The 17,179-nt window shown below is 37.3% G+C and overlaps 1 protein-coding gene across 2 annotated transcripts in view; it reads left to right on the forward strand.

The window, feature by feature from the left end:
• LOC122401758 (mediator of RNA polymerase II transcription subunit 13) overlaps positions 1-17,179 on the forward strand; it is a 32,795-nt gene that overhangs the window by 13,559 nt on the left and 2,057 nt on the right. The window contains exons 2-14 of one of the 2 annotated variants that reach the window (XM_043404102.1): positions 1,811-2,144; positions 7,102-7,270; positions 7,401-7,546; positions 7,643-8,072; positions 9,109-9,258; positions 10,457-11,024; positions 11,100-11,306; positions 11,377-13,089; positions 13,160-13,502; positions 13,817-14,112; positions 15,731-15,922; positions 16,085-16,396; positions 16,603-16,941. In XM_043404102.1, coding sequence (XP_043260037.1) covers positions 1,811-2,144; positions 7,102-7,270; positions 7,401-7,546; positions 7,643-8,072; positions 9,109-9,258; positions 10,457-11,024; positions 11,100-11,306; positions 11,377-13,089; positions 13,160-13,502; positions 13,817-14,112; positions 15,731-15,922; positions 16,085-16,396; positions 16,603-16,941 — 5,199 coding nt within the window. The remainder of the gene's footprint in view (positions 1-1,810; positions 2,145-7,101; positions 7,271-7,400; positions 7,547-7,642; positions 8,073-9,108; positions 9,259-10,456; positions 11,025-11,099; positions 11,307-11,376; positions 13,090-13,159; positions 13,503-13,816; positions 14,113-15,730; positions 15,923-16,084; positions 16,397-16,602; positions 16,942-17,179) is intronic. The other variant, XM_043404103.1, reaches the window with a different exon arrangement.

Below are 17,179 nucleotides of genomic sequence, written 5' to 3' on the forward strand. Positions count from 1 at the left end.
CAATAAAACTAAATATTTGTCACGTTGCGTGACAAATGAAAATGAAATGCAGTGAAAGTTCAAGAATCGACCTTTCTCAACGGTCAACGAGCATTCAATACTGTGCCATGTAGTCATTAACCCGACTACGTTAATTCGGAACGTTTACTTGGATGTTACCGATTATTCATCGTTATTATTATTGTTATTCGTTTCTAAGTGGTGTATTTATCGTTTTATTCGCCCTGGTGAAAACAGAAGCTTCGACTTTTTATAATCTTCTTTACACGAAATTGGCAATGTTTTCTAAAATAAAGGGGTTGTTGCAAAAAGAGATTTTGAATATATAAAGACGTGAATAACTTAATAATTTCTTTCTATTTACAATTTCTACGTATCTAATAGAAGCGATATTCGTAACTATTTATTGTACATCTGTTGTACGGCAAATTGTACAACAACCCCACACATTTTACAAATCATTGTACAGACAATCATTAAGTCCTATGGTCCTCGAAAGTGTTTTAAAAGCGCTTTCTCAGCCGAACGAAGGGAAAGTTTCCCAGGTGCTGGGTAAGAATTAATTAGGAATTCCAGTAGTCCTATTACTCGTAATTTGTGTCTATATTTATATAAAATTGAATTGCTTTATACGCTTTAAACATTAAATTTATTCAATATGAAGTAGTGTCTGGTCCGGGTTAGATCTAACGGTAGTACACATGTGCTATCTTAGTATCCAGGAGTGTAGTGAATTTGTCTGGGTCTACCTAGAAGAAATAAATCTGAAAATGGCTGCCAGTAAATGTACAGTTTTCTGTAGTCGTAAGTGCACGTCCACAAATTGCGTTCAATTACTATATTATGGTCCCATTCTTGTCGTTTACTTGGTAAAATTTCTACGCGCTACAGGCTCACGATGCGAATCTGCATAAAAAAGTAACAGTTTTCAGTCGTACACTGGAAGCATTTTAAAACTGCATCACCACGTGCGCCACGAATAACGGAGCAAAACACACCCAAAGCGTTTAACCGTTTGGCGACAAATGGCTGCCTACAACACTGGCTCCGCGTAGGAATCTCTGCTTTTCCTGAACAGTTAACGAACGAATAATTAAATTTCATGCGCAAGGAATTTCTTCTTTCCTGTTCACCGTTTAACGCACCTTGGATTCGTAACTTCCGTACAGCAACGATACAGTAAACGAAAATGTTTCGTAAAAGGGTTAAAAGGAATCGCACAAAACAGTAATTTTTAACCTCTGCAAGTGTTTAGAGATTTAATGAATGTTTATTCAGGAATTTTACGAACATATATTTCGATCTCGTAACTGAAAGAAAATGGAATAAACAATGCTGTAGTACCCTTAAGGGGGTTCAAAGTTTCACCAGTTTATAATAAATAATTATTTTTAAAAATTCGATACCGATACTATTATAGTTTAAGAAAATTGCATGATTTCTTGTTTCACAACTTGCAGTGAAAAATAACACGTCCGCCCGTTTTTAACAAATTTTCGGAGGCCTCTCACGCTGGTTCCTATTACGGCTATAATAATTAATATTTTTGTACGAAATTTTTACAAGAAGTAGTTGAAGAAATGTACATTCGAAAACATTGAACATTTGTCAGCAAAAAGTTTCGTAGTTACGGCCGAAAGATTCTTGAAAATTGCCTTTATTTTCACAGTGGTGTCCTCCTTTAAATTATGCGTGCTCTTGGTTCGGAAAACGTGTCGCGTGGGATTTTTATGGAGTGCCGTTGATGTTTCGTAAAGCATGTTGGAAATGAGCGTCGAATCAATCTAATTATCCATCGTTTCGTTGGTAGACGGACCTCTGCGGCATCAAATGGAGGAAGCTCGTGTGGGGCGAAGTGGCCGGCGGTTTCGGTGGCACTCCCCTCGAGGACCCGGTGCTCTCGAGCTTCTCGCGGTGCCTCGCGGGTGACATTCTCTGCGTGTGGCGACGAGTTGCCGCTACACCGGCCACGTCCGGCCCGACAACCACCACGGGGGCCGGGGCTGGCATCTTCGACCTGGGCATCGCACCCTCGCCTGCACCGCCACCCCTATCTCTCACCGCCGCCAAGGAACTCTGGATTTTCTGGTATGGCGAGGAACCTGATCTCTCTGGTCTTGTGTCACCGGAACTCATTGCGTGCGGTGAGTAATGGAGCCTTCAATCGTCTGGATCAGTGGTACAATACTTAACCCGTGGTCCACGGACCCCAACCGGCCCCGTAAACAGATTTCAGAAGGGTCCGCGAACTTCTACACGTAGACGTTTTTAATATTTAGTTTCATTGCTTTACTGTTTTCTCTAGAAATATCAACTTTATCTTATCGATGCTTTGATATTACGATAATTGTTAGGCTCAGGTAAATCGTTCGATTGAATATCGCGAACTCGTTATTGTATCTTCTACAGAGAAATTACAAACTTTCTTAAACTGCTGACAGAAATGAAACTCTTAAAGGCTTGCTTAAAATTGAACGTGGATCCACAATCATTTCCTATATAATATAAATTCTATCGAAGATGTAGATCTAGCTAAAACATTTTATAGAATTGAAACTGAAAAAGTCTTGGAGAATTCTGTTGCTCCTCGTGAACTTCTTGTTTTGTAAAGCAACCTGTGCAAAATACTGATTTAAATAATATTTAAGAACCCCTATTCTGATAAATATTCTGGAAGGGTCCATAAACCCCATTAGACTGTCAAGAGGGGTCCGTGGAAGAAAAGGTTAAAACCACTGGTCTAGATTTGTACAATATTCTACGAATAACAGAAACAGTTTGTCCCCGATTAATTGAGAAGCAAGATCATTCCTACCACTGTTTATGCTTATTCAACACGCGCGACCCTAACAACCCACGGCCACAGGCAGGAGCGATAGGATACTCAAGCGGGAGTGAATTTCATCCACCGATGAAAACTAAGTTTTATATTTGTTCTTTTATGTGAAAAGAGTAGTTATTTAAAAACTAAAAGCAGTGAATGTTGTTCATCGTAGGAAGAATATGAGCCAAAGCATACTCCATTCAATTTATTAGGACGATATTTTACAAAGTAGGAGGTGAAACACACAATTTTTAATGCAAACAAATGTGAATAATTTAAGCATTTATTTATATTAATACATTGACTGTCGAACTTCAACAAACTATATAAATACATTTTTCTTGTATCATTTCAACATTTTCAAGTATAAATTGCTTATGTATAAATTAAACTAAGAGTCGATCTGATATCGATTTATGACGTAAATCTTACGGTGATATTACCGTGTGTTATTTGAATATTTATTCATAATTGTAAAAGTTAAATCTCTTCACAAATTGAGTCGATGAAGTATTTTAAATAGGCAATTTGAAAATGACCGTACCATATGTTTATATTTCGGTTATGCCTTAGGTGTGTTACAGTATCTACTTGCGGATTAGAAGATTTAGATGACAATACTTCAACGGTAATTAAATATATAAATATATTTAAAAACAACTTGTTTAATCCTGTCTAAAAAATGGTATTTTAAAATTACTTTATTCGTGTCAACACGACGATGATTGTATCAATATTTTGCAGATTTAAATTTTACAAAACATCGTAAACGAACAAAAGTAACGCTAAGTGGAATAAAATAATACCGAAGAAGAATTACCTCCGATGTCGTACTTAAGGTCATCAACTTTTTTCCACGCAACACCATGTGCTTTTGATCACGTGGCACTATACATAACTAGCACGAAGACAAGTTTAACAACCTTATAATATCATAATCTTGAAGTGTTCTTGCTAATGAAAAATTAGCGATGAATCATTTCTCGATTCTTAATTACAATTAGCACACACTGTGTTCGTCTTTCGTTTATACGGGGTGGTATTAAAAAGAAACCGGACTCTCTTCACAGAATCTTTATTAATCAATTATTTGAAATTTGACTTCTGTCACAATGAGTTTTAATTTCATTAAAAATAATAATAATTCAATAGTGTACCTATCATTCTATAGAATTTCTAACAACATTGTATATAATATTACAAGTATTAGAGTTTTTTCATTGTAAATTTGAAGTGTCGATCACCAATGGTTACATATCATGACCTTCAACGTGTTAAGGAAATAACAACCGTTGTTTTGTAAACAGGAAAAATTTCATTTTCCTGTACGATAACGTGTAACCACATATTTTGTGATTATTATTTAAAAAAATAACTGAATGAATTAAAATACGAAGATTTATCTGAATTACCATGAACAATATTTTTCAGATCTAATTCCCCACCGATTACCACGTTTTCTACCAGCTTTTTAAAAGATAAAACGTGTCTAAATCGAGAGCTAGTTTACAACCTGATAAAACCGGAGGCAGCAATCATTTGTTGAGAGTATCGGGCAATAAGTAAACAAATATATTAGATAGGATAAAAAGTTGAAAGTTACTGAAATTCAAGTAATACGTGTGTTTAGTCTAAATGATGCTTGAAATGTTCTTCGTTAGAATCAGTGCAACCGTGTAATCATCTGATAAGCGAAAGAGAAACGCGCTGAGAGGCTTTCCGGAGTTACGGCAATACGCTGTAACGATACGTTCTAATATGGCGTATTAATACGAAAATGATATTTAATCCAGTCGAATTAGATACGAAAATACCTAAAATAATATATTTTAAGGCCCCATAAGTTTCTGCAGGTTTCAATGAACAGAAAATCTCGTTTCTTTGTTCGTTCACCTTCGATTAGATCAGTGATTTCCAAACTTTTCGGAAGACGACCAGCTCCGTATGAAAACCAAGTTCACTTTAATTAATTCAAAGTTATATTGCCTTGTATTTTAAAGATACTACCCATACATTTGTGTACGTTTAGTTTTTAAGTTATTTTAAATACTGTAGCATGATTGTGAGTGACCACTACAATTACGAATAAATATTCATAATAAAATATTTCAATGATATAATATGGGATAATCCTCATTAGAAAAAGTTAATCCTGAAAAGCCTAGACTGATACAAGAAGAAAAATCATACCCTTGGTAAACGACGATAATCAATGTATTAACCATCACTTTTAACTCACATTTACAAGCACGTTAGACGCGAGAGAATTAATTTTAGCAGATTCTTGTCGTTACATTAAAATACACGTTTTTATGAAGTATGAATTTACCGTTTATCCATAAAATTATAACATTTCCTTACAAAAAATATTCAATTTTTTAATTAAAAATGATCGTGTTGCAATTCACTTTGATTCTCATAACTTGGAGACATTACTTGCTTAGAATTGAAGCTCTAAAAATCATTTCTTTAAGTTATCCATATTTTTTTACGTAAAACATTTTTCTATAGTATCGTTCTCGAATTATGACGCGTCCCTTCTCTAAGGGTAGCGTCGCCTACTTTGGAAAGTACTAGATTGGACGTTAGATCGACTTAAATGCTGCAAGTCGCAATTTCGAAGTATGTTATCGTAGGAAATCCCGTGTGGTCTTGTTTCGAAGAAAGAAGGTATGCAAAGTGAACGAAGCGGTAACGTTGCCGAGACCGTGTTTCTCTCTGCACGGGGTCGCTGAACCATGTACATACTTGTCTGCAACTCGGTGCAATACAACGCAGAGATCCATTATTGTGCATCGCAAGGAGTATACCAATTACGGAACCAACCGGTAAACCGTTAGCCCTAGACGATCTAAGACTTTGAACACTGTAAATCAAAAGGAAATCGAAAAGAGACGATATTAGTGATATTATGAGTACTTCGATAAACGTAGGATACATCTCTGTTTATCTTCCTTAAAACGAACGCTCTCAAGCTCTGGTGAACTTCGCTAGTGGAATTGTTGAAATATGTTCGAAACAGTGAAAACAGTTATAAAAGAACGGTCTTTTTGTGAGGGGATATATTTACTATATGAACCACTATCACGCTATTTTGTCATGTCATTGTTAAACGAGATGTTCATTACAAAGAATTTATTTCTAAATAACCGTCATTCGTGTCTAGTATTATACTGCGATAGATTAATATAAGAAATGATTATTTTTATCACTTTTGGGAAGGAAAATATATTTGATGCAGTAGGGGTCAATGTATAAAATTTCATATTGGATGACAACTAAGTAAATATTTGTTAAACAATTCTAAGTCTGTCAACACAAATCCAAAAACATTAGTTTTCTGGGCTGAACGCGTTACTTTCACAGTAGAATCGACCGCTTCGTTCAACCAGTGAGAATGGACATTACCTCGATTCGACGAAGAAAGTAGATCACGGGAAAAGTAACAGAAAATCTGCATATTTCTAAAGTAGAATGTGTATTATGCTTCCGCTGGCCGTGAGAAAAAGTCTACAAATGATTTGAATTACATGTCTATTATTTACGCAACGATATGCAAAATGTTGAATTAATTGAACACTCAATGGTGTTGCATGCATTCGAATATTTGCTCAATTCATCTTTCTTATATCCAAATTTCCGACTTGAGTGTTTAAGATACGATCGCAGCGAGATTTTCATTTTTGCTATTACACTTACAAACCACGTCCTTCCTTTTTCAAACCTTGTATAATTTGTCTCATTTTACTTTATAAAAATCCATTTACAAAATGATGATAATAATTTTAAATATCTACCATACGGTTTGCTTACATACATTTAAACGTTTTTCTTGCTATAGGACTAACAACAAAGCAAGAAAATTGAGAATATATTGGGAAAAATCAGGAATTAGAATACCAGAATTCAGTAATCACTACACAACTCACAAATTTGTTTACAAAATTATAAACAATGATTTCAAAATATACGTAAGGAACGTAACAGAGGGCTTCATACAATATAATCAGATGTGGTGACTACGATGTTTACATCCTAAGTTCATGTTGAAAATTGATACATTCATATTCACTTGAACGCGAAAGTATGTGAATGAATTTATGAGTCGCTGTCTGTAGTATATGTGCTGAAAAATGATTCGAATTAAACTGAAAACGTTAAAATTACAAACAGCTTCTCAGTTTACACACAACAATTTCTCCCAATAGTCAACGAATTAAACATTATAGTATACACGAAAGTTCGATTCGTAATGTGGATATTTGTCTTGATTCCAGAAAGCGAACAGGGTTCATGGGAAAGCGGATTGTCGTACGAGTGTCGGTCACTTCTTTTCAAAGCTCTGCATAACTTGATCGAACGATGTTTACTGTCTCGTGATTTTGTTCGGCTAGGAAAGTGGTTCGTACAGCCCTATGATGGGTTCGAGAAACACCGTTGCAGTAGGTAAGTTCTTGCATTAGTTTTCACTGATTTCTGTTATCAGAGTGGAAGAAGCAATCTGTAAGTGTCAATGAAACGATCGAATTATAAATCCCTTGTATTTTAATGTAAGCAAATTTATTGCCATTTGCAGTAGTCACTTGTCGTTCTCGTTCGCATTCTTTGTTCATGGAGAGAGCACTGTATGTGCAAGTGTGGATGTTAGGCAACACCCTGCTGTTCGTCATCTTACAAGGGCTTGTTTACAACGTACTCAAACCTCCCAATCTAGTGTTAAAGGTAACTAACATCTGTGGTGCAGAAACAGTGAAAGTTGCTACAATATATAACCAATTATTTCACAAATTTGATAATTACTTGTATTTGTTGTTCCAGTGATTTTAGCTCCTCATGGACTAGCAGGCACATTAACTGGCCCAGTGGGGCGTACAGATAGCCAACTTCTTGAAGAATGGAAACACTTTTATCCAATCAACGGCAGTAATGTCGAAGCAGGACTTCCACCGCTGGTGGAAGTGCTTGTCGGTGGTGTACGCATGCGATATCCTTCTTGTTATGTCCTGGTCACGGATATGGACGACACTCCACCCGAGACTCCTCTTTCTCCGCCGAGTAGCCCTGCTAGTTGCGAACATCCTCTTCTAGGTCAGCAGGAACTACGAGCAGCTACGGAATTACCAGAACGTGCGTGGGCAGAATGTACTTTGAGTTCACCAATATCTGCTTCCAAGACAGAATCTTCCACTGAACATGGAACTTGGATCTTCATTGATCCAACGCAAAAGTCTTCCTGTACCTGTTCAAAGTAAGTAATGCTTGCAAATGATTTCTGTCAATGAATTTAACTTTTACTGCATTGAATACTAAATTTTATTTATACAATGAACTAATTCATGAAGTTTTTTTAACTTGTAACGTGAAAAGTAATTTCATGTATTTTAAGACACATTTTTTGTCGGGGACAATGTTTTTGGTTGCCCTGTCCTTTAAAAAAAGGCAAGAACTTCGTAACGTAAATGAAAATTAAAAAACAATGCAGTAATAGTAATAATAATAGCACTGTCAAATTTATCGAATATTATTTTAATATTACGTAAAGTATGTGTATTAATTTATTATTAAATTTTGAAGTATTTTTTCTATATATTTATTAAATGTAGCAGTAAACATTTCTTTCTTTCAACTACATTCTATGTTTATCTGACAACGTTTAAGATAGCAGTATTCACAATTATTATTGATTCTCTCTGCATGTTATAACACAATTCATAAAGTGTAGGTTGAAAATATTACAGTATAAATAGCGATTTTTTAATGGCTGCTGCAACACGTGCATGTAAATTTAGTTTTTGAGGATGTCTCGAATGCAATTGTTTCTTTAAAATTAGTTCTTTTATTTGTGCAACAGAATTTTCCTGTATTAGAAACTTTTGTCAAGAGTAGTGTGAATGTCATATTTATTTTGGACAGTATATTGCAAGTCCACGGTGTAATAAAGGTTTAACAAAGACATGAAATGTTATTACAAAGAAAAAAATGTGGCTCTAAAGCTACTAAGCAGATTTTATATAACTTGTTTACGTTCTGTTTAAATTATTTTCAATTGAAAACATTCCCCGGGGTAAAAAATTGCATACATCTTGAAATAATACTAATAACAACGCGTTATTGAAAGATGTATGCGCGCCAGAGGTGAGGATTGTAAATTAAATTTTATAGCAAGTATATATTTCGTTTATAATAATGAATTACAATAATTTTTGCTCCAGACCTCAGTAAGTCGAAATAGTTAAAATAAGTAGAAATAAGAGAAAACGAGATGTTAAATACATCGGTTGCAGGTATGCGACCCCCGGGGGTTGGAAGAGCCTGGCCTCCTCTCAGGTTCAGAGGGAAAGAGTAGATAAAGGTGGACGGAGGGTCGTACCGTTTCATCGACGCTCTACCACCCAGTGGGATGCTTGTCCCTCTGTCCCTGCTAATGCCCCCAGGTGGGTAATTTCTGCTCCGATACCAACGAGAAAACCATTTTATCACATCTTAATTAATCACCGCAATAATGCCAATTTCGTATGAATGTTATAATGCCATAACGTCACCTTTTAATTCACATTGCTTTTGAAAGCCCCGCTATTTATCTAGTCATATGCGTAACCAAAACTAATGCACGAATAATGCATTAATCAAATATCATTGTGCAGTCATTTCTTTCTTCCCCTAGTGATGGGAGGGGTTTTTTAATTTTGAACGAGGTATGAATATTATTCTTGGTATATTGTATATATATAAAAAAAATAGTAAGAACATACAATGATACTTTGCTTTAATAGAAAACAACAGATGATTTACTCTCAATATAGATTCTACTATTTTGTTGCTGTTAGAAAGAAACAGCTGGTAAACGTATTTTATACGTACTACTATCAATGAAATCTATCACATACGCGTACTTATTGATACAAACTATAATAAGTATAGTATATTCGTGTAATTCATACATTAGTATGCATTATATGATGTTATCAGTATTTCATACTTTAAGATATTACAAAATTCACACATTTTAATGTAAACGCATTGCGAACTCGAATAAAATTAATTGATTTCTTTATTTCTATTTTCATATACTACTGTGCAATTAATAAAAATCACAGAAAATATTTTTGTTGTGAGAATACGATATAGAGACACATTTTTATAGTATTCACAGTCAAAACATAGTTTCCTACTTCTTAATACCTTATTCTCGCAAAAAAATACTTTGCATGCATCGTCAAACATTGTTGTTTGTAGTCTCAGCATGACTTTGTAGCTTCATTCCTTCCATTTACTCAATGTTAATGTTACATATTTCATTTGGATGTATTATGTTCTACATACTACTTCGTACATTATCTACAGTCTCTAAAAAGCTTTTCTTTAATTTCTACAACATTATGACAAGCGAAAAGAAATTTAAAAAAACATATTGTATAATAATTCTTGAACTAGTGCAATGATTGTAGATAATTGTATCACAACATGCTCTTCATACAATGCACATGGCGGTAGCTATTCTTACATTATTTTTTATATAGCATGAATCAGCTTGTCAACATCAATTATTTTCATCAAGTTTAAGTTGTTAGAGGCGATCATAACGTTTCAATTAAACAGTAATCCCAATAACTATGTCTTTAACTTGAACAGGTCTGTATTGAACAGAACAGAGGCGCCAAGTACACCACCAGGTGGACCACCCTCTTATTCAAGAGGACCACCGACAGGAGGAGATTGTCTGCCAGTTCCATCTGTTGGCTCGCCAGGCTCTCCTGCACCTTCACCTCTTCCAACTCCACATTCCGAGCCAGCGTCGGTTCCACCAGCAGAGCCTACAATGCCTACTCTTAGTCCTCAACCGCCACCCAGTCATACAAACACTGCCCCACCATTAACCCCTTCTCAAGGCCCAAAGTCAACCTCCTCTGCATGCAATAATCAAGTGCATAGTCCAGCTCCTGGGCCAACATTAAAACGACCAGTCTTAGTCTCCAGAGAATGTGAGGATATATATTTAGAAAATGAACAGTCATTACCTTGGCTCTATGATTACTCAACACAAGAAGCATGGCTCAATCATCCTGTGAAACGTTTTAAGGAATCTAATAGTAGTCCAGTCAATGTGCGGAGCAATACTTTGTATCCACCAATGAATTCCCAGGTTCCTCAATCTCAAGCTCCAAAATTAGAAATTAAGCAGGAACCAAATGTCAATGTTGTAAGTCATATTTTTGGTTATTGTAGAATATCATTTTATATTTTTATACACATCAATTTTATCGATGCTCTGCAGGGAGATTGCATCGGAAGAAGAACAGATCCTTACGAGTTTGATGCGACAGGTGATGAAAACGGAACAGGTGTTGATGGACTTAGACGACAAAGAGACGATCCTTCTAAACCAGGGTCTTTGTTCACCAGCGAAGGTCTTCAAGCATCCTATAAAGATTTAGACCAAATCTTCGATAATTCCGATCCCGACACCTCTAGCGATGAAACCGTACGTAGTATCTTTATAGTTTGTTTTTGCTTTTGTGTTAACATAATTAAAGATGAGTGACTTCTTGCAGAATTTGAATCAGCTTCAAGTACAAACTCCACCAGAATCAAATAGATCCAGTGGACTGCACGAAGAAACTAGAGTAGATACCAACAACAGACATAATAATCGAGGAGTAGGCGTATTGCGACCAGAAGAACTTTCCAAAATGTTTCCAACGCCACCATCCTTAGAACATAATCCAGTCGCTTCGCCTTGTCAGTTAAACGACCCTTTAATGGACCAGACAGAACTTTCTGTGCCCCAGCGACCACTTAGGCATCTCCCTGATATCTATCCAAATATGGGATCCCCTCAAGAAGAACCAATCGACGATTGGTCCTACGTGTTCAAGCCCACGTCCATCTGCAAGATGGTTGGTTCTTCCAAATATGCTCCTCTCACGAATCTGCCCAGTCAATCTTTACCACCCGTTACACTGCCATCACACTGCGTATACAGACCTTCCTGGCAGTGTAACCCTGCTCCTAGCAATTCAGAAAAACCGCTTCCACCGACTAGACCTGGTTCTGTTCAACAACAACCGTGCCCACCAAGCCCAGCACCGTTGGGAGCACCCTATCGCTCAGCGACCATTTCCGGTAGACCACCGCCGCCTCCGTACGATCAACCGAGCCCAGCTACATCTACCACTTCTTCGTATCTGAACAAAAACTTGAATAGTATTGAAGCGGACACACCGGGACCTACTCGCGCACCAGAATCGAACTCTCTCATAGTGAATATTCTCTTAGGCGACACCGCGTTGAACATCTTCCGCGATCATAATTTCGACAGTTGCAGTCTATGCGTGTGCAATGCAGGCCCGAAAGTGGTTGGTAATATAAAAGGCGCGGATGCTGGTGTTTATCTGGCACACTCGTGGTCGGGTGGAGCTCTCTTTCAAGATGACGATCAAATCAGATGCAGTTGTGGCTTCAGTGCAGTTGTAAACCGACGACTGGCTCATCGGGCCGGATTATTCTACGAAGATGAAATGGAAATTACCGGTATCGCGGAAGATCCAACGGAGAAGAAAAAGACATCTTTGGTTGCTATCGCGTGCGGAGGGGCTAAACCATCCGAAGGTTTAGACGCGATACCACCTAACGTGTTAGAGTTGCTGAGAGAACAGTGTCTGATCATACAGAGCTCCGCCAGCAGCCTCTATAGGGCGTCCAGAATCTACGCTGCGATGAAAAGTTACTCGATGCTCACGCCTACGGTGAATATGTTGGAGTTTAACGATGGAAACGAAGTGTCACTGGCTGCTCTTGATCAGGGTAAAATCGATGGTACACATAACGAAAGGACTAACCGTGTGAATGGCGTACATCGATGGGTGTTTCTCCGAGCGAAAGGTCCCCAGTGCAGCGGTGATATTGTACGAATGATGAGAGCGCTACAACCATTGTTGGAGGATGCAGTGCAGAAAAAGTGCACTACTCGAATGTGGGAGGCGCCGTACACCGTCGCTGGTCCTCTTACTTGGAGGCAATTCCATCGTTTAGCCGGTCGTGGGACTGACGATCGTTGTGAACCTCAGCCAATACCAGCTTTAGTAGTCGGATACGATCGGGACTGGTTGTCTTTATCGCCGTATGCTCTAAGCTACTGGGAGAAATTGCTTTTAGAACCGTATGCTGGACCTAGGGATGTCGCTTATGTGGTAGTAGCACCCGACAGTGACTGCGTTATCGATAAAGTCAAATCATTTTTCCGTGAACTATCGACTACGTATGAAGTAAGTAAAGTATTCTGTTCAAACGTATATCTTTCTCGTTTCGGGATACAAAATTGTAGTTCTTCTGCAGATCTGTCGGTTAGGAAGGCATACCCCGATCTCGAAGGCCCTGCGCGACGGCATTCTTCGAGTTGGGAAATCGTCTGTACAAAATAAAGTTAAACAACCAATTGATGATTGGTTCAAACTTTTAGGAGAAAACCAATTAGGAGAACTATTACGGTTATACGCTCAAGTCTGTAATCACCGATTAGCCCCATATTTAACGCAGGTTATACAAGATCGAAGTTTGTTAGATCCTGGAGATACACAATTAACCAATAAGCAACAGCAACAGCAACAATCGACTATTCCTGTTACCGATACGATGCCAGCCACGCCTGACGTAATGACAAGCAAACCTGAGTCTGTTGGTACGTTTAAATATTTGAATACTTCATTTCACTTCTTTTTTTACCGATTTTACCGATTTTGGTATTATAAAAAATGATGATTATCCTAATACCAATTACCTATATTTACCTATTATTATTCTCAAATTTATAAACACGTAATGAACAAATTTTTGTGTTTAAAGAGGTATCAAAATTCACAAGACATTATTAATTCGTAATAGGCATCCAAAGGAACATTTGACAAACATTTCTTTTACACATTAATTTGAATGTAATGAACAATTTTGTAAACAAACAATGTAGTTCTACACATGCAGTTTATACATTTTCAGAAGGAGAGAATCCTAGAAGTGAAACTCCATCGAACACAGCGACAAATTCTAATTCTAACACTGGTAACACGACACCGACTTCTCAAACTGCCACGATACCCACAAACACCACTGCGGGTCCAGATGAAGAGGAAGCCGAACCTCCGGCTGTGGTCGTTTATCTGATAGAACCTTTCTCGCTGGGAAGCCCTGAAGATCCTGATCGTCGAAGACTTGCAATTTTAGCTTTATTGCGTGCTTACTCAGCAGCAGTTAATAGCATGCCTGAAAATGTCAGATCCAATATCAACGTTCAGGTAAAATTTTATTATTTACAATTTTTTATTTAGTTGTCACGATATAGCGGGGTCGTAAATGTCTTTAAATATCAAAACAAATACGTTTCGACTGCCGAGACAAATTAAGTAACTCGGGCTATGGTCGGTTCTTAGCTCCAGCCAATTTAATTTGAAAACGAAAGTAAGGTACTTGGTGTTTTAAATACGTGCATCTATTTAATATTGTAATAATCAAGAAGTAATAGTAAGAATGTAGTCAACTAATCATTTGACTACAGTGCATTTGAAAGCGTTCGCGATGTACATCAATCATAAGTTATTATGCGCACCTTAAAACGCTTTGTTAAGTGCAAAAATATATCGTTTCATTCAGAAAAACCTAAAATTATGTCTTTCTTGAAACCAAGTAAGATTTGTTTCTCGGTTGGCCTTTCTTAAACATCTCGTCCTGTATAAGCTTTTCGAGAATGATTGTGCACTGTGAGAAATTACACAAATTAGTCTCAATAATGGCTAGATTGTGTAAAACACTAATTAAAAAAAAGGTAATTATTTTAACAAGCAGAAAGTTTAGTAATGTATAACATAATTTCCAAATATTATGGCTTTTTTTATTGTCTAATAATTTTCTATACCTATGTGCGTAAAAAAAGTGAAAAATAAAACATTTTTATTATATGACCACGAAAATCGACAGTATTCTCTAAAACAGTAGATGTTCAACGTTTGTCCGGTACTGCACATCTCTCGTAAATGGCTATTTATTTTTAGTAGGCATATGTGCAAGGTGTGGCCCATCGATCGTAGTACAACTGGGAAGATTGTAATTCTTCATGCAAAAACAAATCAAAAATTTTAAATAACATTTTTAGGTATGATTTTCCATTATCAAAAAAAAAAGGAAATCTGTCGAATATGCATCTACTTAACTAACTATAGATCTCGATGTAATGGATTTTAGTACAGGCAGTATTTTATTCAGATGGATTCACGAACAAAACTAATAGTTAACTTCTAAAATTAATTTTATTAAACAAATTGTCTAAAATATGACCATGTGATTTACAATTATAGTAATCGTCCACACGAACTAGTCTGTCTATATCGCTGTCTCTTTTGTTTCGAAAGCGAAACGCAGAGAAGTGAAAGAGGTTTTTTTGTTTATTTTTACCTGTAGAATTATCCTATAAAATAGTAGGTGGTAAACACCTTTTAAATACACTTGTAATAGATAAAGGGTTAATACTCAACTTTCTCTACACTATAATCACGTTGATGCCGCTAAACTAGGTCTAGCCAACTAAGTTTCTCGCGGTTACGGGTTATGTTCGCAGACAGAAAATTCGAGCACTACTTCAGGTAAATAGTGAGGATTAATTGCAGTAGTGAAGACGTTGCACGCTTCGAAAGTCAGTATAAGTATCTGATTTCAGTTAATGGTCGCGGTATGTTCTCATACATGATTTATATTTATAGAAGCATCTCATTACGAGATTATTGTCCTATAGAACCATGGTCGTGTGCCCCAAAAAAAGTTATCTGTTTAGTCACGCTGGAAGCTGGTTGTATGGGCAACGAGTTGGCTAGGCCTGCTGTAAAGTGAACTCATTTTCTAATGGTACGTTTTTTCCCACAGTTAATATCATTGGAAAGTATAATGGAGTTAGGACGAGCTAGAGAAAGGCGAAGGATTCAGGACGAAATGAGAGCCTTAGCGTTGAACGTGTTTCTACAGGGCCGCCGATTGTTAAATCACAACTCCACGGTAAAAAGTCTCACTGGCTTTGGTACTGCTGCCGCTGCAGATCTTTTTCTTAAGAGTAAAGATGTAAGGCTCTATTTTTTTTATTCCTCCAGTTTAATAGGGCTCTTTAAATTAAATCGACCGTGTTTCGTGACGTCTGATACGGTGAAAGTAGCGAGTAATAAACAGGTTGTAAAATAATCGTTTCCAAGCCTTATAATAATACTGTTCCAACTTATACATCAGGAACGGAACAAAGCCCCGTACCGGTTATACGCACCGGCTTACGTCCTGGCTCCTCTACGAGCGAAAAGCGAAGCACCTGAATCCTTTGGTATTGCTGGACCAGAGGAATGCGCAGTTCTGTATCTGAGCTATTGCCTCAGCGAGGATCAATCCTGGCTGCTCGCAGTCGCGACTGATGACAGGGGCGAGATATTCGAGACGGCTACCATTAACATCGATATACCCAACAGAAAGAGAAGAAAACGCGCCTCAGCTAGACGAATCGGATTACAAAAATTGATGGATTTCATACTTAGCGTGATGTCTCAGGGTGTAAGTATCACCATTCATTTTTTACAACATAGAGCACAAAGAAATGCTCTCTGCAGCATGCTTATCGTCAATATTTAATCAATTTAAAAAGAGTAATTTTACATAAAAAAAAAGGTAATCTCAAAAGTTCCGAAACGTTACTAGATTCAAGACTAGAATGAATCATGTTGATGATTTATAATAAAAAGGCATTTCTCCGTGCATAGGTACAACCTTGGAGATTAGTCGTAGGTCGTGTGGGACGCATTGGGCATGGCGAACTAAAAGGATGGAGCTGGTTACTATCTAGGAAAGCACTTCTAAAAGCCTCAAAACATCTGAAAGAATTATGCGGCCAGTGTAGCCTTCTGTATCCATCGGCAGCACCTTGCGTACTCAGCGCCTGTTTAGTTTCGCTTGAACCAGATTCAACTCTCAGACTGATGGCTGACCAGTTTACACCCGATGAGAGATTCAGTCAGGCATCAGTAAACTGCCAATTATCTACACCACAGGATGTCACGTGCACTCACATTCTCGTCTTTCCCACATCTGCTACCACTCAGGTAAATTTGTACGAACCCGATCTTGAAGTAGGTCATGTGGGGTCCATCGTTTCCCGTACTCGCCGCCAGAGGGACCGTTCCTCTCGCAAGCACTCGACCGACCTTCCGTCTATAGATATACGATCTTCGACCAACTTCCAATATCCAGACCCGGGACAAAACGCTCTCCCTATTCTTTTCTTACCATCTAATCCCCAAGGACCCCCAAAGACATAATAAAACGATTATTATTCAAAGT

This window comes from Colletes gigas, unplaced genomic scaffold (genome assembly GCF_013123115.1).
Source record: "Colletes gigas isolate AHSC1104 unplaced genomic scaffold, ASM1312311v1 Colletes_gigas_Sc00027, whole genome shotgun sequence".
Taxonomy (NCBI): Eukaryota; Metazoa; Arthropoda; class Insecta; order Hymenoptera; family Colletidae; genus Colletes; species Colletes gigas.